At 46.2% G+C, this 27,892-nt stretch overlaps 1 protein-coding gene across 1 annotated transcript in view; it reads right to left on the bottom strand.

The window, feature by feature from the left end:
• Window positions 1–459: 459 nt before the first annotated feature.
• The window catches only part of LOC135370296 (uncharacterized), a 469,518-nt gene continuing 442,085 nt past the window's right edge, over window positions 460–27,892 (bottom strand). The window contains exons 9-15 of the mRNA XM_064604007.1: window positions 21,552–21,680; window positions 20,612–20,899; window positions 18,585–18,647; window positions 14,206–14,289; window positions 13,756–13,839; window positions 5,999–6,460; window positions 460–911 (exon numbers count right to left, since the gene is read on the bottom strand). Coding sequence (XP_064460077.1) covers window positions 598–911; window positions 5,999–6,460; window positions 13,756–13,839; window positions 14,206–14,289; window positions 18,585–18,647; window positions 20,612–20,899; window positions 21,552–21,680 — 1,424 coding nt within the window. The 3' untranslated portion in view covers window positions 460–597. The remainder of the gene's footprint in view (window positions 912–5,998; window positions 6,461–13,755; window positions 13,840–14,205; window positions 14,290–18,584; window positions 18,648–20,611; window positions 20,900–21,551; window positions 21,681–27,892) is intronic.

Genomic DNA, 27,892 nt, shown 5'->3' with positions numbered 1-27,892 from the left:
GCCACGTTAAATCGTTTCTTTAAGGTTGGCAATGACCAGTAACCTCTATGTTCTCAACGTGGTAATCTCGTGGTAAGCGTGCAGATAAGCAAACGAGCCCAGGGTCCAGGTTCAACCTAGAGTCACTAAATATGGGTACAGAGTATCGCCTTCCTTTTCCGCACCGGAGCCGCCGTTCGGTGTCCGTGATTGGGCCGATCGTGTCACGTGGTTTCTCCTTCCAAGAACGCGCCGTCCATGTTGAGTCCCCTCCATCCAAAACCGGTTTCCTTGGCGGAGAGCTGACTCGACTCGGCGCTCTACTTCGGCGGAGAAGAGGGAGATTGAAGCCCCGTTGCTAGGCGACGCAGTCGCGCCCGACCCAATATGGCGGTCTCGCTCGCCGGCGTGGCTCAGTGTCGCTACTCTGCTCCATATTTAGTGACTCTAGTTCTGCCCATGGTGCTAGCATTCACTGGCTTTTTCGTGAATTACTCGTTTACTTGTTGTTGAAGCGTACAACGTAAAGGCAAGTACTACAGCACAGCTGTGGCAGGCACCAGAGTTTCGTACCATCCGCTACAGAATGGCACTGGATTGCACCGTCAGTTCCAGGCGTCACACATCGCCGTCAGGTCCCTTAGTGAAGTTGGAGAATAGCAGCGGATAAAGTAGCTGGTGCCCCAAGTCCCAAGTGTAGAGAGCACCGTCACTGGGGTTATAACTGATCATAGATGTGTTCCGGAAGGGATTACTAAAGCTTAGCGCAATGTCAAAGGCAGTGTCAGAGTACAGGTCGAAGGCGAAGCTGATTCTTGTAGATGCATCTGTGACGCTGTCCACTGCGTACAAGACACCGCATATGATGAACAACTCGCCGATCTTCCTGTGATGCAAGGTCAGATTCCAGATGCGCTCCACCCTCATGGAACCTAAACAGGACGATAGAACAAAAAGGTATTTTAATTAAAACTGGTACTGCCGCTACACCCAGCTGGATGATAGGAATTCTTTAACGGTCCTCACAAAGCGTTGATGAACATTAATTTAATAATCCGGTTGCGGCTGCTGTGCTCTCGTTATCCCAATTACTTTACACAATTAGCCTGCTTTTTATTTAGCAGTACATTTATGCTTGAACACGCACAAAAGCTGTCTCGGCGATCATGAAACCACGCTCCAGCGACTGTCTTTTCTTTTTGTAACGTTGTCGGAAACTTTTTGACGCGCGACTGCCGAACCGGAACAGTACATACAGAATATCATCCAGGAATGTGACAAATGCAGTTCTTCTAACCTACTGAGGCTGAACTGACTGTACGACCTTAGCACCGAGCCCCGATTTGTAGAAGAAAAAGGGCAACAGATGAATCTACGGTTGTAGACAGTTGATTTCCTTTTGTAATTTTGTCAATACTAACATTCGGTTCCCTTTCGCTTTCCTGAATGCACTGTCACGTTTCTACTAACGCATTTTAGAAGGTTCCTGTTTGGGCCACGTATCGGAACCGTTATTTTTTTTCTTTACGGCTCGGGTTCAGCTGCGCAGCAGCGCGAAATGTCGGTTTCAACCGCTTCAGGAAAGCGAATTTTGAGCAGATTTTTATGGATTAGAAGCAAGCACATCCTTACGATTCTGAAATAACACAAATGCATCGTTGTTGTTGTTGCCGGCACAGCAGTGGCTGACAACAACAACGTAGGGGCTGGCCGTTATTTTCACACCCAAAATAAAAACGTGGGGCTGCTGAACGTCAAAAATCGCGTACAAGGAAGCCTACGCCTGTGAAAAGAAAGAAGCAAAAAATAATACAGCATCGAATATCAATTTAATCTTTTTAAATATAATTTTAATAAAAACGCGATTATTTCGCGATAACGATATGCTATTTGTTTGGTTCAGTTGCGGTTCGGTTCAACGCGAGAAAAAATATTGTGGTTCGGACCAGTTCCGGTTCAGCGAAAAGTACGGGTTTTTACCGGTTCTGGGATCGGGTTTAGTTTCGATTTCCGATCCCTGATTTTGGCACACACTCAACAACGTAGCTGGTTTTCTGTGTGTTACATGTGTGGTGGCCCATGAACGACGATGAAGACGTTCCTCTGCTGCCGCGTGCCACTGATCCTGCCGCCCAGTTCGGCCAGCACCGACCACGCACATCCGTCCGTCTGTCCGTCCGTGTGAGCCCACGCACTAGAGCCCTGCACGGGCCCGGGCCCCCGACCCAGGCCGGGCTTGTTATTGGCTGTGTGCTCAGGGTCGGGCCGAGCCCGGGCCGACAAAATACGCCAGCACCGCGGGCCGGGCCGGGCCGACAAATATGTTCCCGAGAGTCAGGCCCGGCCGGGACACGCAGCTAATTCCACGCAATGGAGATGCATTAGTTCATATCATCATGCGCTTGCGTCATTCATGTGCATATTTTGCAAAGACAAGCAAAGGATACTGCATTATGCATATGATTCGACCGTCTAGAACATTCTCCAAGCCACTTTACATTGCTCCTCACTCCTCACATATTTCACAATCACTTTGGCAAAGCTTGGTGAGAGGGGTAGGGACTGGGAGAAGCAGTTTGTCAACAGCATGCTCTACCTCCGCAAAATCTTGACAGTGTAACGATAACGCCCATGCCCGCGTGCGTTCTGGATTTAATTTGGTCTCGTGCGGTTACGGTGTTAAACCGCCATCACTTGTATGTTTGTCTTCTCTCCTTATAAATTTACTTATAAATTTGTTTGATAATCGCCAGAAACGCGTACGTCGCGGCTGGAAATACTAGGCCGGGATCTACTCGCCGGGTCACCGGGCCGGGCTCTATTTGCTTATTTGCCGGGCCGGGCTCTAGTCACTGGGTCACCGGGCCGGGCCGGGCCGCATAAAAATATGAAGGTCCGGGCCCGGGTCGGGCCGGGCCATTTTTCGATGCGCCCGTGCCGGGTCGGGCCCGGAAAAGTCGGCCCGTGCAGGGCTCTACCACGCACATCTGCCCGCTGGGGCCCGCCGGTCAGGACTCACGTAGAGGAACACCGCCTCGTCTATATTTGGTGATCCGAACGAAGAAACGCTTGTTCGGCGTAATTCGGCCCCGCACCATTCCAAATTTCCGCAATACCACATTCGAAGGTCCGGTAAAAATAAGTTACAGTCCAAGTTAAAATAACTGGTGGTGTTTTAACTACTGATCTTTATCGTAAGTCCACGGATTCCCAACAGTATTTGTCGTTCAACAGTTGCCACCCACGACACACAAAATTGGCTATCCCTTACAGCAGGGCTCTACGATACAGGAAAATCTGCTCAAGGATGATGACCTGGAGAGGAATCTTAACGAAATAAAAGAAACATTTGTAGACAGTCAATTTCCGGCCAACCTAGTCCAAGACGCCTTGAACAAGGCTCGGAAAGTCGATCGCAAAAGCTTATCCCACAAACGAAAAAAAAACAACAAACAAACAAAAAAACTCAAAGAACGATACCATAAACTTAACCGTAACATTCGCCGTTAACATCCCAAATACTAACCATATACTGAATCGCCATCATAGCGTCCTACTCCAGTCCGCACGCACTAAAGAAATTTTCCCCGACCCACACCTACAGAAATGCACGCATTTTACAAGATAGCTTAGTTCGCTCTAAAGTAGCAGAACCGGAGAATTCACCAACTCGCTGCCATTCATGCAACGGTCGTAGATGTCAGATTCGCAAACTAATGCAAACGGCTCAATCAGTTAAGAGCACAAACTCTTTCTTTCAAAAACTTTTCAGTCAAAATCAACGCAGGTCTACATTGCAACTCCTCTAAAGTTGTGTACTTAAAGTGTAACGCCTGCCAAGCACAGCACGTAGGCCAGACGGAAACGTCTTTTAGAATTAGGTTCAATAACCACCGATCAGACGTGACAAAAAAAAAAAAAAAAAAAGGAAAAGAAAATCCTTCCATTTTCGCGCCATGTCAGCCAACCGGGCCATTCAATTAACGAAGTTTCAAATTTCTTCTTCAATCAAACTTTGCTTCCGATCGATCAGGAGAACAACGGGAATCTTATCTCATCTACAAATTCCAGTCCGCCATTAACGAAAACCCCGGTATATTGCCAACAATGAGAACTATGACTGCTTAAATAAGGTACTGCTTCCTTTTCTTTTCCTTTTCAGCCGACCCCAAGGACGATGACCTCACGCCTGGACTTGACACAACCACATTCCCGAGTTTGACTCACTGACGACCCGTGTCAGTCAGGTGGCCCGAACCACGACTGTGACGTCATGCTACACATGTACGAAAGCTTCAAGTCCTGACGAAGGCGGAGCCTCAGCCTCAACATTGACCATACCCCTAGATACCTTTCTAATAGTTTAAATTGTAAGAAATCATCCCCTTACCATACCATACCGTACCGCTAGGTAACTTTGTAGTAGTTTAAATTGTAATAAGTCACCCCTATTTTGCTTCCCCTACATTCGTTGTTTGCCTTTCATTCCTTCATAACTGTATATTTACTTCGTGGCCTTCTGAACTTTTCTTCTACTGCAACAGGGATTGGCTGTAAGGGATGGCAAACTTTGTATGCCATGGGTGACAGCCAATCCCTTCGGTCGGCAGTCCCTATTTGGTACGCGAAAAAATAGCGAAAAAGAGGACGCCATCAATCTGATCGTGACATTTGCTGGAAATATCCCAAACATTAAGGGTATACTGAATCGACACTATAGCATACTTCCACAATCCCAGCGCACAAAGGAAACTTTTCCGTAGCCACCCCGTGTCGCGTACAGGCGCGCACACAATCTGCAAGACTGCTTAATTCATTCTAAAATCAACGAACCAAATGAAATGATTCACCAACGGGTTGTCACCCATGTGAAGGCTGTAGATGTAAAATGTGGAAATCAATGCAAAATACCACCATAACCGAAAGTACTAGTTCTCGCTTCAGGGTGACAATTAGAGCAAACCTAGACCAGTCGTCCAACGTTATCTATCTCTTGCAATGTAACGCGTGCCAAACACAGTACGTTGGCCAGACAAAATCCACATTCAGAATTAGATTTAGCAATAACCGATCGGTTTCTTCCTGTTTCACGTCATTTTAGCCAGCATTCAATTAACGATGTTTCAACTTTCCTTCTTCAAACAAACTTCAGTTGCGACTGGTAGCAGGAATCTTACCTTATCTGCAAAATCCAATCTACCATAAACGAGGACCCTGGTGTACTCTCAACGATAAGAAACTTATCTGCTTAGATGCCTACTGCTTCTTGATCCCCTTTTCTTAGCAGGACGACAGTTCACAGCCATTAAATTCTATCCCTCTTCCTGGACGATGACCTCTCCACCGGACATGACTCAATCACTTCCTTGTACTTGACCTGCTGACGGCCGCCAGGTGGCGGGACACCCGATTGAGACGTCATTGTAGCATTGTATAAAACTTCAAGTGTCATTTATCATTCTTCAGTCCTGACGAAGCCGGAGCTTCCGCCGCAACGTTGCCCCCCCCCCCCCCCCTTAACTTTCCACTAGTAAATAAATAACTCCCCCATTCCTTCTCCTTACATCTTCGCTGCCTGCCTCTGATTTTGCTATATACAATTATATTAAATATATAATGTAATTGTTCGCTATTACGAGTATTCTATCACATAGGCGGCCGAAAGACATGTGCATATGCAGTTGCAAAGCTAGAGAGCTTCATGCCCCTCACAAAATATGCATTTCCAAAATCTTCAAAGCACGGGTTTTTGCGAGGTCTACGAATAACCCATTGCGAAAAGGTTTTTATTGGTACCTGCAATAGGATCGCAGACACAACATCAAGTCGGTATTTAAGTACAACTGCCAGGAAAACGCCCTTCTTTCCGAAACTTGCTGTCTACCTTGATTTCCTCGTATAGCGACTGTTTAAAATGAAAGATGCCTCGGGTAATTGATGGATATCCTTCGCTACTGCTGTTTGCTGAGCCAGTTTACAGCCATCGCTACTTAACAAGTTCTGAGGAAAACCAACAGACCTTCGTTAAATTTCACGACGATCGTGTTGTTCGAAGTCTTGCTTCCGTAGACGACCCAGAGTCCGTTTTCGTCCGAGAGGATATCCATGGCGTTATGGCCTGTGCGGTAGAGCATCGAAGTCGTCGCAAAGTCTTCGCTCAGACTGATGGCCGCAGTCGATTTGTTCCGTAGGTCGAACCGTACGATGCTGTCCGTAGTTTCGTGGTGATAGTAGAGAGAGCCGTTGAAGACAACTTGCGCATTTCCGGCGAAAGCGTACGGCAATGCGTAGCGCTTGGCGAAGATGTTCTCCACGTACTCGAATAAGGTTGTGCGGTCGGTGTCCAGGGTTACCCAGAAGCGGTTGGGGTCGAAAGCTCTCTTGTAGCTGTCGCGCATCCAGGCTCCCCACGTGGCGTTGTTGTGGCGAAAAAGTACTGGCTTGCCAACCTTCAGGAGGTAGCGACGCTTGGCACGGCATTCTGCAAATAACAGTTATGCTGAGTAAGTGGACATCATGTGCAGGAGAAAGTCACATTATCCCCCCATTTTCAACCATGTTCAGAGTGGCGCACTCCATTGTTCGTTTCGAGATTCAACAGAGCAAGTGTCCCACGTGGATTAAAAAGATTGGTCGGACTCATCGCAAATTCCGCTTGTCGTTTTCGTGCACCGCAGTGGGGTGTGCCTATGTGGGTTCAGCCTAACGAACGAAGAGCCAACGAAAAGGACCAATGAAACGCGACGTACGTTGGATTGAAGCGGCAGTGTAACGTGCGGGCTCGAGCCAAGTGCAACACTTTCTGCGCTACAACGACCAACGGAATTTGCCATTAGTTTCAATACGCGCGAAATGCAACCAGAACAAAGCCAAGATACTCCGTTAAAAAAAAAAAGAAGAAAATACAACACGATGTTAAAATAGAACTTGACCACTTAACTGGCTTCTCGCCAGCCATTATTCCTGGTCATGTCGTTCTCTTTTCTGATTGGTTGAAAATGGGTGGTGTACGACTTATTTGGCATTATTTCCCGTAGAAGGCGCATACCTCCTATTCTCAACAAGTCGGGGGAAATAACGGCATTTTGAACGACAGTTGGCCAAGGACATTGTTATGTTGCGATGCCTCCTCTTAACCGTGCAGTATTTCTTCCTAATCTGCTGGAATAACCTCTCAACAATTTGGCCGAACTTTCTCTGTGTTCTTGTTCCAAGTAGAAACAACCAGCCAGCATCCGGATAAGAAAAACATTTAACTAATATCAGCAACAAAAAAAAAAGTGTGGAGCGAAACGAGAGCAAGCAACGGCTATACGCCAGCCTCCAATCGCGGTTCGGCTAGAATGCATTTCGTAGCCAGAAATTTAACGATAAACAATCCCCTTGATACGCCTACGCATCATTTTCCATGAACTGGCTGTCTCTTTATTTCACGTACGGGTCAGTAGGCACATAACCTAACTTGTTTTTGTTAGATAAGCTAATTCGTGCAAACTTTTCCTTACTACATAGAAACAAACAAACAAACGCAGAAACAAACAAGAGCAACAGCAAGACAGGCAGTTGAAAAGTAAATTGACGTCTTTCCACTTCGCACATATTTAAAGCTCACCCAATCTGGTCTGTCACATCTTTTTCTTTCTATACCAAACGAGCGTAAGAGCCGACAGCTATTCGGTTAATTACTACTACTACTACTACTACTACTACTACTATTTGGTTAATTTCACGCCAAGTGTTTCAGCGGTGCCATAGCCGATTGTCACGAAAAAAGAAGAAAAAAAAGCACGTGTCACGAGTCAAAAATTATGAGCCGACTGTGGTGTGCCGATGGTGCCACGAGTTCACTGTGGTGGTAGGTATGCCAAATCCCAAATATTAGGTTCAAACACCGCTGCGTTCCGGGGCTACGAAGAAAAACCATGCTCCCTATGGAAGCACGTCGTCAGCGTACTACTGCACCGAATAAGCCGAAAACTTAAAGGTACTGTAAAGCAGCAGGCAAGCTGTTAATATTGGCAGCGGCCTTTGAAACCTCATGCCGAAAGAAACCCACACCGCAAACTTTATGTGCCACAGAAAATTCTAAATATTTTTAATCACTTCTGAAATTGTGGTGAAAAGACGCGGGGCGACGCCTGGTGGGAAACAATCATCTATTCGTCGAGCAACACTGTTACATGTCCCCAACCCTCTGTCGGCTAAGTCATGGCTAGTAGTCGGCTAAGTAGCCCGGCTTCATGAACTTTCGTTGAAAAGTTTGTTCAAAAGGGGTAGATCCTGACAAATATTCTCTTAGAAGTGCAAGAACATGGGTACATCGTGGAAATGAGTAACAAACTGCAAGCAGAATCACCAGGAAAGCCACCCACGCAACAATGCACCACATCCGGCAAGCCGTGTGGTGATGGTAGCGGTCGACAGATGTCGCTGTACGCTCCATTGTTATTGGCATGTTTATGTCGGCCGCTCTACATGGCGGGGACTGCGGAGTTCATGTCGGGTCTTAGACACAGAGTTGCCCGTAATATTGAAACTTCATTTTATAAAAAGGTACGGGGTGGATTTGAACGAAATCTGTGGCGCTTGTGTACTGAGCACCCAAGCTTCCAAATGAGCAAGAAGTTTAAAATTGTACAGTACCTTTAAACGCGTTTTCTAGAAGGCGCCCGTTCCACTTACTGACCGCAGTCTCAGTAGTCTACCGCAAAATTTAAAATTTGGGGAATTCTGGGAAACACTTCAACATTCGTACAAATTTGGCATTTTTTCTAAAAATAAGCACATCCTCCAACAACAACTTTATTTTAAGATGATGAATGGGGAGTTTCATCCTCAGCCTCTAACACTATCAAAATTTGCAGTTGTAAAGCCGGACTACCTCCTAATAAAAAATTCTGAACTCTTTTTCTCATCGATTTAGGTATAGTAAAACATTCGTAAAATCACGGAAATCCTTGAAAAGTGCATATTTCAGTCATAAAATTTCCAAATGGGAAATATTTACATGGATGGGAACCAAAAGTCAGAGAAACGCAAGACTGACTACACCTGTCCCAAGCAGGGAGGTCAGATATTGGAGGCAAGGGGCTGGTCCCTTGCTCAGACTGACCAGGGTCCCGTGTGCTTATAGGCTGTGGAGGGACTGTTACTCCCGGGTAGCGATATCCTGAGATACACCCTAAATCGTTTACGGTTGGATCGGATTGGATCGGATTTGAAATAGGACGAATACAGATTTTTTTCGAATCTGAATCCGAGTCCACGAATCTTACGAATCTCGAATCTTTCGAATCCTTTCTTTAAAAAAGGTGTTCAAGAAGCTAGGGAAAAAAAGACTTCTAATGAAAAGCGTTATGAAGCAGAATTTCATATCATTGTTTAATGAAAAACAAATTAAATGATAGCACACTTTCAGGAGGAAACATACGACATATACTTCTTCCTTGCGTGTTCGTCGACTACAGGAAATATATAGACTCTCCAGTCCAAATTCTTTCCGTAAAACTAAGAAACAATCAAAAGCAAAACCATATTACTTTGAAACTTGTAATGAGAGTTCCTGTTTCTACTCTTTCAGTTCAGGGCAATGTAACCAGACAAAACAAGAAATCACCCGCCGGCCAATCAGGCTTTCGGTGGACTCCGGAGGCACCCATTTTTTTTAAAAAAAGGAACAAACAAGTGTGGTTGGGGGATTTAAAATATTCGATTTGCCGTTTTGGGCAGTGGAATTCGGATTCTCGAATTGGGATATTGATGCGATGACAGCATAAAGTATGCACATTTGATGAGGAGATGGGTAAAGTGGTTTATAGGTATGCAAGGTGGGTATTTTACAACGGACGGTCTCCTATTTGCTTTTCTATGTTTTTCGTGGGCATCATTTCCCTTGTCCTAATGGTGCATCTTAAAACGCTTGACGAAAAGCGGCGAATCATATCAGCGTGGTCTCTGTTCGTTGACCACCTATCTACGCCGACACAAATAACGATGGTTCCCTCTCTGACGTAATGACAACCAGCGAGACATGTCACGGGTCTCGTTGAAAAACTATATTTCTTATCGTAACTTGTATGAGAAGCTCGTCTGCAGCCAAAGGGAACCCGTAGCAACAAGTTTCTTTCCGTTCTCTTGCATTCCTTGTCCCTTCAATTCCTCCCTATACACGCGATAGACATCTCATAAGGCACCTCGCGAGTATAGCCTCCACATAACGATATCTTCCGGGAAGCCGACAAAGACAAGCTTTGATGGGATGTGTAGCTTCGTGGACACGCAGAAAAGCCTTCTCATTGTTTATTTATTTCTCCCGTCGGTGGGCGCCCTCTAGGTGTGGCAATGAGGATGCCAAATTGGGAGTCTCGCGTCGCGGACTGACCACATTATTGCCGCGAGGTGCCGCTGTTGAGTAGCTGTGGGAGGATAATGAGAAAGCAACCCCGTTGAATGTCCCATACGCTTCAGGCATCGCACCTGCCCGCTAGCGATGACGATCTGCATTCTGTTCATTGCGCAGAAAGAGATGGTAATTACAGGTGTCAGATGCTGTTACCAAGGTTCATGGTTCGGATGGACACGGTGATTTGGACGCTTTCGTAACATGCAGAAAAGTATTATGCGCGGGTTCTTCATTTAGGTTTGGAAAGCCTAAAATTACCAGGAAATTTACACGGCAGGTGCACTACACTCTTCAAAATGAACTTCACCGCAGAGCACGATCCTGGCCAATCATAATCTCGAATGGTATCGTTATCTGCCCTGATTTGTTTGCCTGACACTTATGAACAGCATAAGTGTCACAAAAATGTCACACGTCCCCGGTTTTCAATAAATCACGGCAGATAACGATATCATTGGAGATGATGGTTGGCAAGGAGCGTGCTATGCGGTGAAACTCATTTTTAAGAGTGTAGGCCTTGCCGGGAATTCAGGAAAAAGACGACTAAAAAGGAAAACGGCAAAGAAAAAGCCGTTAAACACTCATGGGTGTGCGAAGACCGCAAATCGCTATTTCCAAATGTTCAAATTCATATAGCACTCGTTGAAAAACATTTTTGATTAAGGCGAGGAATCGTGACGAGAGAAACAGAGAACTTACGATTGTATTTGTATTACTTATTGGTATATATGAAGGGAAGTGCCTCAGGACGAGAGCCGCTGACATTTCCTTTCGTGTTCCCTACACTCTTAAAAATGAACTTCACCTCATAGCACGCTCTTAGCCAACCATAATCTCGAATGATATCGTTATCTGCCCTGATTTGTTGGAAACGGGAGGCGTACGCCTTTTTTGTGACACTTATGCTGTTCATAATTGTCACAAAAAAGGCGTACGCCTCCGGTTTTCAACAAATCAGGGCAGATAACGATATCATTCCAGATTATGGTTGGCTAAGAGCGTGCTATGAGGCGAAGTTCATTTTTAAGAGTGTAGTCTCGAGGTTTTACATCATGCATCATCTTCACCAGCTCGCTTGTTTCCTAGCCATTTTTTCATTGTCATACCCTGATTTGTTGAAAACATAAGGCGTACGCCTTTTTTGTGACAATTATGAACAGCATAAGTTTCACACACAATTATGAACTGCATAATTCAAGGTGATGGCTGGCTACGAGAGTGCTTTGCGATGAAGTGCATTTTTAAGAGTGTTGGTACGTCTGTGGCAGTGCGTCTTGCGCAGTGCGTCGGCAAGGCTCTCCGTTGCTACGACATGATTGTCCCCGTCAAGAAAATCATCTAGGCTGATTTGGTCACGTACGCCGTCACGCGAATGAAGCGTTTCCAACGCCTTCTCCCCAACAACACAAGCTGATCCCAGGAACATAACTGGGATGTAACATTAGGGTTGTTTGAGGCATCCCTGGGATGCCCTCAATCCTGGCCTAGAATATGCCTACAATGAAAAAAACGAGACACCCAACTATGCTTCGTTGAGGTTCCCGGGATGTCTTTTGCGATATATGTTGGATGCGGGACAGTAATGAATGGGATGTGCCAGCCATCCCATTCATCCAGTTCTCCCGACATGACGATGACATCTGTCACTACACAGGTCTCCAGCACCGTATTGACCTCCTGCCAAATGCCACACCTTACAGCCGTAGTGGTTATCGATATCCCCAGATAGAAAATTTCTGGATAAGCAGACTAAGAAGGCTACTCCACAGTTCGAGCAGTCCTTGCAGGATCTTCACGTCAAGACCCTGAATGCCTCAGCTTCTTCGAGCAAGCCGCCGAGGCCCACTCACAAGTTATTTTCACCATCGTCAATGAACATTTTTGCCGCCATAGCACATCAGGACAATTGAACTTAGTAGCCCCAGCTTCAATGTGTCCTGCCAGTCTTCACCTTTTGCACGACTCATCATGACAATTCGGCATCCAAAGAAAAATGCTAAAGTCCCTTACTGGTGACCCAAAATGTATTTTGGATTTGGATTTCTTTTTATTACCACATAAATTTTATACATGATACTGTGATAGGACCGCGAGGTGAAACCTGCAAGTCTCAGTGCGTGACAAAGTTTCGTCATGTCAGCGGCCACGTCACTTAGATGACTATATGAATTCTTACGACTTTTTCAGCCAAAAGACTTCGCTATCTATGTCATGTCACCAAGTTGTTTTAAGCACTTTGTACTTTTTGCATCGCATGTACAATTTTACCAGTTTGTCGTACCAAGTGGACTTGGTCCTTTAGAGTTGGCTGGGAATCGAACGTATGTAGTCCCACCACCCACCGCTCATGTACGACGGCGCCTCTGTTGTACCTAGCTTCCTCGCCTATTGTCAGTTAGATATGGCGACTAGGCTCTATAGCGTTCGGACGCGCTGTTGTACCACTTAATAAATGAAGTATATCATTAGCCCGGCCCCTTTATCCTTCATTATCACCCTCAGTATCACCCCTCCACCTCGTCATATCAGCAAGCGACCCTTCTTACTATTATCAAGCGTGAATAACTAGCGTGTTACTAACTATAGTTCTGTAATGGTTTTATTCATCAGCTTCATATCGTATTTTTGATGAAAATAAACTGATTTACAAAAGATGGTAAAACCCGGACGTCTTGAAAGGTCCTGCGATATCTTAATATCGGAGCATCTCGGAAAATACACGCCTCGTAGACCACGATGAGACGTTAGAGGTAAACCGTTATAACAACGCGCTCTCGAAACTGCACGTGAAATCCATTCCGGTACATATAGAAATCATAAGGAGAGAAAGAGAGGAACGCGGGAAAGCAAAGGGCCGGTGCCTGCGTCGGAATATGATGTGGAAGATCTCGCACACACGTCACACGGTAACCGACGTTCGCCCACGTCCGCACGCAAAAAAAGCCGTATTGTGAACCATGCTCTGCATGCACTTGGAAAGTCGGAGCTAACTCGAAAAAACTTCGAAGCTACTGTCCTACCTATATGGACTACCCATGAGTTCTGTGCGGGAAAGTACTGTGAAACAGTTGAATGAACCCGGCAAAGCTCAAGGGACATCTTACGACGAAACAATACGTAAGTAAAATAATCGTAATTATGCAAATAACCAGTTAAACGGAATAAACAATTTGCTAGTCGTACGACATCAAGTCCGCCTCACCCGCTTGCACACACTTGGCCCAGTGTAGTACGTTCCTTGACGTCGTACGCTGCCACAAGAGCGGGTTCCCCTCGAGTGACGTAAGTTGAGAATCACTGCACCATTTGTAGTATGCGGCAGGCTTTCTACACTGAATGATGGATGTGTAGAAACAAACTCGCGTATCACTTACCTTGGTCGCGAGGTCTCAGGGGTAGCCAATGCGAATGGTTGTATATTGTCTCCACATTGACGACCGTAGCAACTCCAGAACCTCCTGAATCGGGAAAGATAATATTTCCATGTATAAGAATATAATCGAAGCTCATCTGCACGACTTCATTCAGTTCATTCTTCGTTCGGCTCACGTTTCTTAATGCCTATGTCTTTCAGATGGGTCTATACAGTGCTTCCTCACATCTGCTTTGGAACTAAATGAGCACCGTGGAGCTGTGGACTTTGTCTGTGAACTTTGTCTTCGTGAACATTTTGTCTGTGTCACTCATCAAAACTGAAAATGGTCTTGCATAGACACGGTCTTATGCACTATGAGCTACACTTCCAACTAGCTTAGCAGAGAGTAGCCTCGCTCGTTTGTCCTTATCTACTCAGTTATGAAGAGGAAAGCGTGAAATGGACAAACCTTTTCGCCTGGGCGCACACTCGTGCGAAGAAGGACAGTCAGGACAGACAGGACACTCGACTTCCACGACTCTCGGTGGGGGAGCTGTCATCACAAACGTGAGAATAAATAAACGTAAGTGCCGTGAGGAGTAATTTAGCGCGGTTATATCAATCATCAATCAATCAAAAGCTTCATTTCACTGAAATACAGTGTGGCACTTGGAGCATAAAGCTGCATCATGCAGCTTGAAAGGGCTCCAAGCCCGTGAATAAGTTTGACAGTGGCGAAAACGAAAGTATGGACAACAAGATGAATGGACGAAATAACAACACATATCGGGACCTGGCATACAATAACAGCTTTGAAAAAAAAATACAATACAATACAGAAGATACAACAGGGGTAATAAAGAAGTAGTAGGAAATGCTCAACAGAACAAAGTGTCCTGAAGCGTCCTTTTATTAATGTACGCAATATTTGGGTTATGGGAGAGTAATAGAGGCATCTGATAGGCGATTTTTTGGTGCCCATAATTTGTCCTTGAAAATGGTCTCTGCCATGTTACAGCTGTGCGGGTGTGATACTTTGGCAAGGCTTCCGTTAAATGCGCTAAACCAAGAAAACTGCAATTATGCCGCTTAAAAGCATCTCTATACGCCAGCGCAAGCTTATACTTGTCAAGGTTTTGCACTGGGGGAATACCTAGTTGACCGAAGGCTCTACTGATATCGGACACTGCAGGTATGTTCATTACGCCCCGAATAGATTTCCTCTGAGTCGTCGCTGATACCTGCAAATTTCGTTTAGTGGTAGTTCCCCACACCAGAGAGCAGTAATTGAGATGCCACTGGAAGATAGCATTGTAGATTATTAGTTTAGCCTTTTGAGGCAAAACTATACCCCTTAATGACTCCTGCCGCTTTGGATAGCTTGACTTAATGAAGGCAATGTGGCTATCCCAGCTCATGTGCTCATGAAAATGGACTCTTAAGAGCTTTGTTTCAGATGTGACCGGAATTGCATTAGAGTTACTGGTTATGGCAGATTTCAATTCGATTGGTTTACTTCTTGGCCGAAAAATGACCGCCTTCGTTTTGTTAATGTTTATTCTCAGCTTGTTTTCGGACGACCAAGGTGGCTTAAGGCGACCGCCATTCGCGCCCCTTTCAGCCATTTCCCCGAATTACATACGGAACGCCATTTTAGTTTCCGTTTCCGGTGATATTGTTTTTAAATTCCCTGTTAACGCCGCGAAGCAACTGTGGCTACGAGCGGCGTACAGACGTGGTCAGATGGAGAGAGGACAGCAGGATGGAGTGGGGAGCAGGGGGTTAGTATGCGTCCTGGGCCGACTTCTCCGGTAATAGTGGTGCATGATATGCGTTTATGTTTCCGATAACGTTACCGGCCCAAATTCCGGTGGTTTCCGTTACCATTATACCATTCATATTCTCCGCGCGTAAATATTGCCCAGGACAGCAGTTCTTACTATTATCCCCCCTCCCCTCGCAGTAGAGTGTAAAGGTCGGCCCGCATGGTGCGTGTGTATGTGAATACCGCGCTGCGTAAAACTCTGCATGGCCGCGCACCGTGAAAAAATGCGCCTGTCAAACAGCATGGGGGCGCAAATTCCGCTGCTGCGTGCACAGCGGGTTTGGCGGATGTGCTTTCCGAAGGGTTGGCAACATTCTTGCATAGGTAGCTCTCCTGCTTAGAGGTGTGCGCCGAGGGCATTTTTGTCGGCGGTGGCGTATCTCCTGTTTTGTGCCGGCGGCGTCGGCGGCGCCACGCCGATCTCCTTCTATCGGCGTGACCCTTCGCCACCCTCGTCCCGCTCCTGTAAGTGTTATGTGAAAGTGCAGCGTGAACACGATGCCGTCATTTTATAGTTTTTTAAGCACTAAGTTTCGAAGGTTTTAAGTACAAATTATTGACAGCATACTCTGAATGGACGACTGTCGGGAAAAAACAGAGTTATATTTCGGATGTAACCAATACAAAGAGCGTGTACGGGCTCTTGCAACGGTCAGCTCTTGCGGTGTCGGCGCTGCGCCGATCCCTCTGCATCGGCGGCGGCGGCGGCGAGGATTATGCACTCGGCGGCGGCACATCGGCGCACACCTCTACTCCTGCTCGATGAGAATACACACGCATTCTTCTCTCCTTCCTGTTCCGTCCTGAAATGGTCGTTTTTGTGTGCGTTCCTTTGTAATTGATTTGCATTTGGCAAAATGGACCCTCACGAGCGAAAGTAGTTGTACTTGTTGTACTCCTTCTGCAGCTTTTTCGTTAGAGCGGCAATTGTTAAAAAGGAAGTAGGATGCTGGCCTGGAACCAGTAGTGAATTTGCTGCGCCGTGATTGGTTGCTATGGACGCCTGTGAACTGACTGCTGCGTGAAATATCAAACCTACTCTGCATGCAGTGAATCACGCGCTACGAGCGGCTGCGACGTACAAAATTTCGCGCTGGGCGTGAAAACTCAGCTTTTACGCAAGAGAAAACGCACTATGCGGCCCGGCCTTATTTGCATATCGTACAAATGAGAAGAAAAAAAAGAAAGATAAAAAAAAGAAAAGACAAAAATGTAGACGGCGACGACAACAATGAAGTTGTTCTGTGCGGCTGGCACGTACGCTCTAGAACACAGTGCATAGGACACGCATCTCTGACATATTCATATCTCAGATATATATCGTAACAGTGTATTGCGTCGAATCACGGACAAACTACGCCACTATTTCGCGTGCGATTTTCGATGCCGTAGCCAGTGGTGCACGATGAATAAAGTGGCACTAGTTCGGAAATGAACTGGAACGGATCTGACCGCCCCATAAAAAGGCATGCGGAATGCGTACAGGAGAAGTAGAGGACTGTGAGAGGGGAATTCCTGTTGCCACGTGCACTCAAAAAAAAAAAAAAAAACTGTAATTTTACTCATTTTGGGGACTAAATGCATTGCCACAAAAAATAACCCCTTTCAGGACTAAATGCATGGGACAAAGTGTATGTCACGGAATGGGGACTCCACTTCACGCTCCGTTGTAACAGCCAAGGTACTGAAGGTACTGTTGGGGGTCGGTTGTCTAAAATCTCCAGCCCGTGGTGGAGCGACCCCCTATCGGCGATGTCGCGCACGAAGGAAGTAACCAATACCTTCCCCGAGGGGAGGCCACGCTGAACTGCTCTCCCTAGCAGACGCTGAGGATGCAGTGGTACTCTTTTCCGACAGGTGGCGCTGCGCGGTCTTACCTCGGAGACTGTAATCACAGGGGTGACACAAACCCGCCATTGTTGTAACTACCCTCAAGCGGGTGCTTTTGGCAAAACTGCCATCTTGTCCTGGTCGCACGTCATAGAAAACGTCATTTTGAGGTCATGTGACTTTGTTTACATGTCGTTTTGCCGTTTACCGACATATTTTCACCGTCTTAACACCGAGAGATGGCCGTATTTTGCCAGCGTAAACTATGCGGTGCTTCTTCCGCAACATGGTAGCTCATTTCACCTTAGTTTATAAGTACATCGCATCGGCTCGGTAAGTCTTACGCGCGGTCGTCATCACATCTTTGGAAGTTGTCAACAATACGAGGCTTTATGTGTAAAACTGCGCGTTTTTCTGCGAGATTATGGGATACAAATAATTACCGTGATCGAAAAACATCCAAAACGTCGTCCAGAAACAACAACCGCATTGTTTACAAACGATTTGGCCGCCGATCACGGGCGCCGCCATCTTTAAGGTCACGTGTGCCTTGACGTTTGCTGTGACGTACGACCAGGACCTGTCCAGGATGCATTGCGTTCGCCCAGCACGCTTTCGTCTACGGAGCAATACATTGGATGCCACCCCTGTGACTGTAATGATATTGTTCCTCCGTGCGCGACGTCGCCGATAGGGGGCTGCTCGGCCAGGGGCTGGAGAGTTTAGACAACCGTGTCCCCAACAGTACATAATTTGTGTGCATGAATGAAAATACTTTGAATTAAACCGTCAACCGTGATATGCCGAGTGATATAAAATCTCGTGCCACGGATACGGCACAGTTTGCCAGGGAAGAACCGCTCTCTATTTCCTTCTCAGTGTTGGGTGGGAAATTGCTAAGTTAGCTAAGTTAGTCCATCAAATTCACGAAGAGCACGTATTTACGTAGACTGTTGGATCCCAGAGCTCATTTGCGAAGTTCAGTAACTATTTGCAGTCCTGAGAAATAAATGTGGGAGTCAGCAGACTAAAATGGTGAGTAATTGCAATCTGGCTGACTAGATGCTGAAACGTCTCTTCCTTTTACTCATTTTTTTAGAGAGTACATACAAGGAATAGTGAAAGCATAAGCATAACCTTAATCCGACACAGACAGAAAAACTAAAACACTTAAGTTCCATAATCGTGCTTACCGTGCCCGTACAGAGTATACGTGTTTTCCTCAGGCGCCACAGGCATCTTGGAAGGGTCAAGCTCTAGAAAGAAACGGACCTTTACAAAAACATTCGAGTCAAGAGGTACCGGGATATGGAAAGGTGACAAGGAATGCAATGTTGGGTTGAGACACTTCGTCTTAATTTATTTCGGAAAATTTGCATCGACGTGGCTCCGCCGGTGAAGAAGCGCGAGATGTCATGCGCTTAATTGTCGCGTGCTCAAATCACATCTTGCCAATGACTAGAATCAGAAATTGGATCGGGAACGACAAAAATCGGGAATCCATATGCTGTCCCAAGTGCTTCTTTTCTACCGGACATGCACATACTGGATATAAACAGAGAACAATGAAGGACTCCTCTGGTGAGTCCCAATTGCTTTCCACCGGAGATTTAGAACATCGCTAGTGCACAGTCGCAGACGATGCTGGTCGACGCTACTAGGAATGGGAATGGCTTTGTCCGTCGATTTCTCTTCGCGTATTCCGACAATGCATTGAGACACATGACTCGACCGTTGTTTTTTATCGTCCTCGTATGCGAGAAAACTCGCTTGTGGAACACGCCTCTTTCAAGCATATTTCCTCGACGTTAACTGGGCTACTTCTCTAGCTCAATTGCTGCTGCACGCACGTAACATCACGTATCAAATGCTGTTTTTTCACGCAAAGTGACCGCGTTTCCTTTGACGAAGCGTTGAGGCGGGTCCCATTTTCGCTTTGTCAAAATTCTTTGTTAGAACCAATCGATGGAGACACGCGATACACTTCAGAAACTGTGACCGCCAGTGCGTATCGCGATATCTATGTATATCTCCGATTCAACACACTTCTGGCAGACGGAAGTTATCGCGGCTCTGGCTGTCGTGATATCTACAGCTTGCAACCGAGATTAATGGGATACTTAATGGCAAATTCGTGTGCTAATTTTGTGCCAACACGGCCTAGCGCTCGGAAGTTGCTAGTATGAAAACCGCGCTGGACCACGCAACTATTGCCACTCGAACATCAGTGCTAGGCGGATTCAGTCACCTAGACTCCATATTGTAAAAGTCTGAGTCTGTGCACACAGAGGGACGACACGAACACGTGACACGTCGTGTGCTCGTGACCCTGAGTGACTCTGCGGGGGGTACCCAGATACAGGCATTTACTTTATGGAGTTCATCCACGAGCTAACCTTCATCTACACCATTCTGTAGTCGCTTGGATCACACTTGGGGCATCGCGGCCGCCACTCTTAACCCATAATAGAGGGTGAGAGCAGTGGCGTAGCCACGGGGGGGCTAGGGGGGGGCTCGAGCCCCCCCCCCTACCTGCCACGGACCGACCCACACAAATCGTGCAAATCCGAGAACATAATATATGGGGGGGGGGGGGGGGGACCAGTGTGACGATCGCGAAAGTTCGTGCAGTTCATGGCGTCTATCTAAGAAGCACTCTTGAATGGTTTTCAAAGTATGAGCTTTTGAAAATACTTCCAATCTCGTGACACCACCTCATTGGTCATGACATAATCGTACTGTGAACGTCTAAATAAACTATTTTCGTTCCTTTTTTTTAATCCTGTTTGCAGTGTGCATAAGTATGTGTGTGTTGTCGACACAGGATCAGCGGGGGGGGGGGCGTTTTCGTATCGAGCCCCCCCTACCTTGGAGGTCTGGCTACGCCACTGGGTGAGAGTGAGTGTCGTCGTCTGCTAACCCATGTTAATTTTGGAGTGCGCGTATGGTGCGAGCCAACCAGAGCTAATGCGGACCCTGGCGACGTGAATATGACGAGACCGGGTACAGTTGGGCAACGCGCTGCCGGGCCAGCTGGGGACCGGGCAAAATATGTGCTAGTTATCGGATTCGTGGCGCTGGGAAAACGCCACGCGAACACGCGAGATTACTACGTTTTGACGAAGCGCACACAAGTGCTCAGAGTCTTGGAAAGAAATCTGCCAGCAGATGACCGCGCCAATTCACTATTAGGGGGACTGCATGTTTCCGATACGCTTACCAAAAACAGTGAGGACGCCTGTGGCGTGTCCCCGTGCGTTCCGGCTCACGCATTTGTACATGCCGTAGTCCTTGGGCTCCAGAGCTGCAACTCTGAGTTTCAGACGAGACGTGTAGGATCCCTCTTCTTCCTCACGGAGTTGGTACTTCCAGTTGGCCTCCAAAGGGGATTCACCGAACAGCCAGGAATTCGTGGCACGCGGGAACGCCTCGACGATGCACTCCAGTTCTGCCGTTGTTCCGTTTGTAACGCCGATCGCCCAGTTTTGGATCTTGATCAATGGAGGAACTGGGAACGGGAACATCCGAACCGATTAGTGATGCCCTAATTTATGTCTCGCTTTTTGTCTTTCAAGTAAATTTATTGTTTCGTACTTTCAGAACATGTCATGTACGACATTGTGTCGTTCCCCGTCAATTAACCCTTTCTAGTTTTCCATCTCTCTAGAGGCATACAATTTATTTTGTTTTGTGTGAGTATAACCGCACTTTGATACTGCACAAAACAGTGCTGCATCAATATGGAGAACTAGACAAATGTGATATACTGTAATAAATAGCCTGTGACCGGAACACAATAAGTACAATGAAGTAATTACAGAGTTGCAGGGACTGGCGCTCAGCTGCATTGCTCATGGACAACCTGAAGGAAATATGAACTCATTTCAGTAGAAGGAACAGGAAGTTTAAACTTAGGCCGAGCTGATTTGTGTGCAAGTAACCGAAGGACAACACTTCGAACAGCATTTCTATGAAAGAGAGTGGTATTTTTCATGCACTGTGTTCTCTGTGCCACAGGGCCACAGAGCACGCGCTGAAACGCAATGAAAGCATGTACTAGAACCTACAATGTAACAATGTAATTGCCTTGTCATCAATGCCCCTCCTCCAGCACCCCAGGGCGACATGGTACGACACACTGACGGGTAAGAACGACTTACAAGTGACCTCCAAAGAAACTTTCTTCATCGCCGGTGGAGGAACTCCGTTGGACGCAATGCACACGTAGACGCCCATGTGATCCCGGACCACTCGGCTCACGTTGAAAGTGTCGCCTTCCAGTGATGTCACTGCATTCGAAAGAAAAAGTGTAGTGTATAGCCTTCTCTTTCTGCATCGGCATGTCTCCGAACCAAAAGCCTTGTATAGTTTCGGAAAGGACGTGGTGGCTTCGTGGTCCATTAGCGTCGCGATCATGCAGCTGCTTCACGAATTGACGTAAGAAGGGCACTGCTTTAACGGTGGCCGAAGCGCGTACAAACGAGCGTGGGAGCTCATCTCTCTCTAGGCATTGAACCATCCCCGTCACCAGTGATGGCCAGTAGTTAACTACATGTAGTTAAACTACTAGTTAAACTACCTGGTTGACCGGCCTCGGTGGCTTAGTCGGTAGCGTGTTCGCCTTCTGATCCCGAGATCGCGGGTTCGAACCCGGCCGAGGACGCCAGCAACTTGGTGGCAGGGTACAAGTTGCTTAGACACGCCGTCTTCCGCGAGGGACGTTAAATACGGGGTGCCGTGTGATGAGCTTTCATCGCACGTTAAAGAACCCTCAGGTGGGCAAAAGCAATCCACAGACCGACCGCTGTGGCGTCGCTCATGATCTCAGTTGTCTCGCGACGTAAACCCCCAATTATTATTATTATTAAACTACCTGATTGGAGTTAAAAAGTAGTTATCAACTACTTGCAGAGATGTAGTGGCAACTACTAGTTAAGCTACTATTTCGAGTAGTTAACTACAGTAGTTAGGTTACTGCAAGCTCCAACTACTTCCGATTTTGTCGCAAGCTTTACGGCACGATTGTGCTTCCGAGTTTTACTTTCAGCTACTTGTTTGATGAGAACGGAGGTGCAGAGCAATTATGCCATGCATGTGTACTAAATCTTCACTTTTAATGCTTCTCTAGTGAAGGCTCATTTGCTGTGAAATAATACTGCAACACAGTTTATCACGTAGGCACAGAAAGAATCCCGCCGCAAGCTCGGTATTTGACGATCATAGCGGCCTGCGTAATACCATCCTTGTGTGCACATAACCATACAGGATGGCTATGTCATCGACCATCTAGGCTAAGCAAAAATATTTTACGGTCCACAATGGCGCAATCGGCACCCACCACAATATTTGTGTGTGGCGCATTGATCTGTGACGAAGGAGCATGAGTGTAAATCTCGTACATGGTCTGCTGTATGTTGTACTTACCTTTATAGCGGAAGTTTCACTCCATAGAAAATATTTCCGCAGCAAGCTCTTTTGTCAGCGCATAATATACAAGAGACAGGCTGTGGATTTTACGACAGTATGTGAATTAAGCGACGTAGACACAAGAGTATATTTTAAGTATCATTTCACTGCTTGTGATTCATATTTAGGTGTCCAAGAACACTACAAGGGATTGCTGTTGATGGACAACGTTAAGTAGTTATAGATGTAGTTAAACTATTTTGCAGTAGTTAAAGAAGTAGTTTTAATTACTCCCCTGAAAAGTAGTTGAACTACTAGTTAAACTCCTCCATCGCAAAGTAGTTACTAGTTATAGTTAAACTACTATAGAAGTAGTTAGTGGCCATCACTGCCCGTCACTTAGTGGCCAAAATGATCGTCTTCCACGCCGTTACTGACTAAGATGCAAACCCACGCATTGGCCGTGCAGTCCGTGTGCTTCCCCCTGGATTTTCCTGAGACGCCCTAAGGTAAATGTCGACCATCGGAAGTCGGCCCAGGACGCACTATTTCCCCGAGAAGCTTGTCCCACACACCTGGGGACAGAGAACTCGGCAGTTGCACGATACAACCAGCCAATCATATACTCAAAACTGAGCACGGAGAGATACTTGATGACTTTTGAAGTTGCAGAAGCAAACCATCTCATTCCTTGTGGTGGTCACAAGAGAGAGAGAGAGAGCCCTTACCTGTTCCTTGTTTAGTAAAGTGATTACGGAATCGAGTCATGCCAGGTCTTCCAAAGGATAAAATAACAGACGACTGATGAAGGTAAGAAAGCGGGCTTCGTTTACGATGTATGTTTGTGTCCCGTACATAGATATGATAGAGTCTCTTTACCCTTTTCTTTTGAGACTTTGATACCCAGGAAACCGTGAGATATAGGCTGTGTTTCAATACTCCGGTAAGTCGACTACTTGGCGGTCTAACCGGAAGTGCCGCCATGTTAAGTTTCGTTCCAATTCCCGCCTAGACTGCTATTCAGGCGTCTTTCGCCTAGTCTGCATCGATGCAGACTAGCTATGCGTCTGAGTGGTCGTCATTGACAGCAGCCTTGAAAATTAATACACTTGTCTGCAACATAGATGCGATTAGGTCTGACGTGTTTACGGCGTTCAACAATAAGTCCAAAAAGTGATATTTTATTGAATTTATTTATTGTAGTGCCATAAGGACCCAGCGTTAATACATGGCGGAGTGGAGTTTTCCAAAATGTGAAGAACAACGAAATGCAAGGAACACTGAGGAAATGGAGACATATACGAATGATATGAACACATCAAGAAAATACAAGAAACGCGCATTTCTTGAAAGGCTACGCCGTAATATGAATGAGCCGTGCCGGCATTTTTGCCGATCATTGTTAAGTAATGATACTGAGGTCACTAGGTATTCTGAAATATAACGATACGCAGGGAGAATGCATCGACATGTGAGCTGAATTATTTCAGCGTTTATTAATGAATTACGCGGCGTTTAAACAAAGTGCGGAATTGATGTTCCTACGGGCGATGGCAGATGGCGACAGCGGCGCCAAGTCCGCAAGTCTGTTCCAAATCTCCGCCGATAAGGCGTCTATCTAGCTGTCCACTCAGACAGCTTCTCCTGCGCCGAGTATTGAAACACAGCCATAGATGAGGCCGAACTCGTTAGGAATCTTATTGACTTCTCCACTACTCTCTTAGCAGTGATGTAGCCCGGGGTACCGCTACGGGGGAAGAACAGTAAATCTTTGGGGACTCGATGAACCAAATCAAGCGACAAAAGAAATGTAAGCTTCAAACGAATAGGGAGCCCATAAAATTATGGCCGCCAATCAGGATTGCACCGCCAAGGGCGACATTGTCTCTCCTGAAAAGATGTGATGCAATGGCGTCACTGGGGGTTGCCTGAATCGATAGAGCTCACTGCGTCACTGAACCGTCACTCTGAGTGAATACTCATAGCGGAATCACGCGTATGCAGTTACTCCCGTAACACATATATGGTAGCACTGCTAAGAGCGCTCTTCAGCAGTGGCTGAGGACGAGACAACGTTTTCCAAATTGTACAGCAGCGAAACAAGAAATGAGAGGCAATGATGTGCGTCGCCCACAACGTCACAGCAGCTCTGAGCACCGCGTCTCCTTGCTACGCCACCTTCTTGGTTTTTGCCCTACAAACAATTATGGTGTTGTAGTGCTACATCGCATCAGTTATGTGTCATTGATTTTTGTGATGAGGTATATTGATTTCTGTGATTATAAGCATCACCGTGACGCTGCAGAGATCGTGCTGATGGGGATGATATATCATATGCTCTGATGAAAGACGTGGCGCTAATGGTCGCCTTCGTGTCGATGGCCCATTGGAAGGGTCAATGGCCGAAGCAAATAACGCGGGAGAAAGAAGGCAGTTCGGTCGGGCACCCTGGTTGTGGTGAACTCTTGGAGAACAGCGATGCAACATGAAGAGGCAGCCAAGGTGGGTGCTGCACAATCGCCCAAGAATACCACAGATGTTCGGAGAAAAGCTATATCACTGAAGCGCAGTGAGTAAGCACGCACACCCCACGCGATCGAAAGCTTTTGCCTGGTCGAGCTGCAACATCAGGTGCGAATAAGGCAGCGTAGCATACAACGGACGTCGCGGAAACCAGAGGCTTGTGAAGGGGTCGCCAATTTTGTGGTCGGCATACTGGTCACTATACTTAGGTAAAACAATTATGCATTCGAAAATAAATAATTCCGAAAATGACTCTCCACTTATACACTCCAAGAGTACCTCACGAAGAAACCTCCTGTGAACGAAGAACCGTTTCCGTTATATCGAGTAGAAACTAACACTTTCTGGGCTTCACATAAGACGCGTTTGTTGATATTTTTTTTAGTTTTCTTTGCATGATCATGATGGTTCCCGGCAATCATGCTATAACGTACAACGTCCACAATTCAAAATGCAAAGTGTCAAGTACAAAGAAACTTAATTTTAAATAGTTTTAGGGTATAGTGCTCAAGTACTTCATCAAGTGCCCATCACTGAACACAACCATACTAATGCTCTGCTACTATACTTCCGTTGCTTTGCATGGTGAGCGCAACGGAAAATGAGAATAAATCGCTGAATGACGCTGAAATTAACCCTCGTCATCTATATGACGCTTTCGCACCTTCCGGCTGCTATGGTCGCGTCTGTTTTTCCCGGGTCATCCTTCTTTGTTCGCAAAAAAGACTGCCCCATACTTTTAATATTGAGTGCACTCTGTCTCAACTCTGATGTTAGCAACGAAAATCAACTACGCGAGTGCTGCCTGTGCTCAGTTTATGCACTCTTTTAACATTTCGCAGTGTTGTACATAACGCCGTTACAGTAATCAATACTTTTTCCGGTATCGGAGTGCGGGTCGCAGTACTTTTTAAACTCTGTATCGGAAAAATATTTCCGTTACAAATTTACGATGACACGATCTTCGTATCGTTAACGATACTTTCTTTTAGTGCCCCACCTTTCCTTCACCGACCGTATTTCTTACACTTATTCATTGTCAATGGCCCGCCTAGCGCTCCCCAAGAAGCCTCTGGACACGCCTATGTGCTCTGCTAAGGGAATTATACCAAATACATGTCACTTTTTCTTCTTCGAACTTGGAGGAAATAACCACGCTCCGCTCAACAAAATAGTTTAGGACAACGAACAGAGGTCAACTTCTTGACAATGCGCTCTGGATTCGACCGCTAAGCTGCCGTGTTACACTGAGCCATGTTCACATATACCGTGGTATTGTTAACATCGGATAGGTTTCCTTCGTCATTGGTCTCCACGGCATGGGTGGGCCTGACCCTAACGTAATTGCCATATGGGCCTCTGTCAGCTGCCGGAGAGACCACGGTCTGCCAGGATGGCAGAAGAAGACTTTGAGAATCATCTATTGATAAAAGTCAAGCAGAGTGTCCGAGCTACATAATAAATATGTTGTCTTTTTACTGCAAAACTGTCTTCTCCCAATTTGCTATTATACAAATGGGGTGTTCATGTAAGCCATCTTTCTCTGCTGCATCAACTTCGTATTTCCAACAAAGGTATCGGGCAAAGTATTGCCTTACTTCTTTAGTAACGGTAGCGGTGCTCCGTTACTTTAAAAAGGGAATATCGATACTTTTTACTGAAGTAACGAGTATCCGTATCGCGATACCATATGTCGGTAACGGGTTACAACACTGACATTACGTAATGTGTGCGGCCACTATGCTTCTTGAAACATGAAAAAGCATCACTAAACCGAACGACTCGAGCTAATTTTACCTCAAGCTGTTCTTCAATGGAGGATCAGGAATTTGAACACGTATAGCGGACGTCAGTGCACCAACATCCTTAGCTGAGGGCTTAACCGCCTTCGGCTCCGTGACAGAGATATAACCTGGTTTGGAATCCCTGCTATGTGGACGTATTCTTGCAACGCCCTCAGACGCCGTCTATCAAGTGTCGGCATAGCTGCCCTGTGAAATACCCTGTGAAGTCTGCGCACGATCTCCCTCGAGCGACATGCCACTATATCGGCAGGGAAGCGTCTTACTAACAAGATTACCACCACTGTGCACGATAGGCACCGTACAGGCGCCTTTTGAATTCGGATAAATCCCATTTCCGAAAATTTTATTTCCGATATGTCTACGAGCTGCATGGAGTAAGTAGCTTACGCTCTTGTTCTCGCAGATTCAAAACAATACATTGTGACATATTGGGCTCGAACCACTTACAAGACCCTAGACGACCTACAGATGTGTAGACAGTAAATGATTTTACACTGTTAGTCGCTTTCAAACGGGTGTATTCTTATAAAAACACCCTTTTCTATCCCGTAGACCGAAGCAAAGGGTGCAAGAAGGACATTACTAAAGGTATAGGTGGTGTAGGTACAGGTATAGCTAAGGAAAAGGTGTATATGGACATACACACCGCATTTTATCTAATGTCGATCATTAAGCGCGTAAAGTGAGGTGTTGATAGAGGTGTTTACGTCCAATGCACCTTTTTCACACCGAACCTGAACGTGGAATATGCTGTTAAAATCGCGTCT

Source organism: Ornithodoros turicata, chromosome 10 (genome assembly GCF_037126465.1).
Source record: "Ornithodoros turicata isolate Travis chromosome 10, ASM3712646v1, whole genome shotgun sequence".
In the NCBI taxonomy this organism is placed as follows: domain Eukaryota; kingdom Metazoa; phylum Arthropoda; class Arachnida; order Ixodida; family Argasidae; genus Ornithodoros; species Ornithodoros turicata.
The sequence above is the reverse complement of the archived record's forward strand: the minus strand, read 5'-3'. Positions and strand labels throughout refer to the sequence as shown.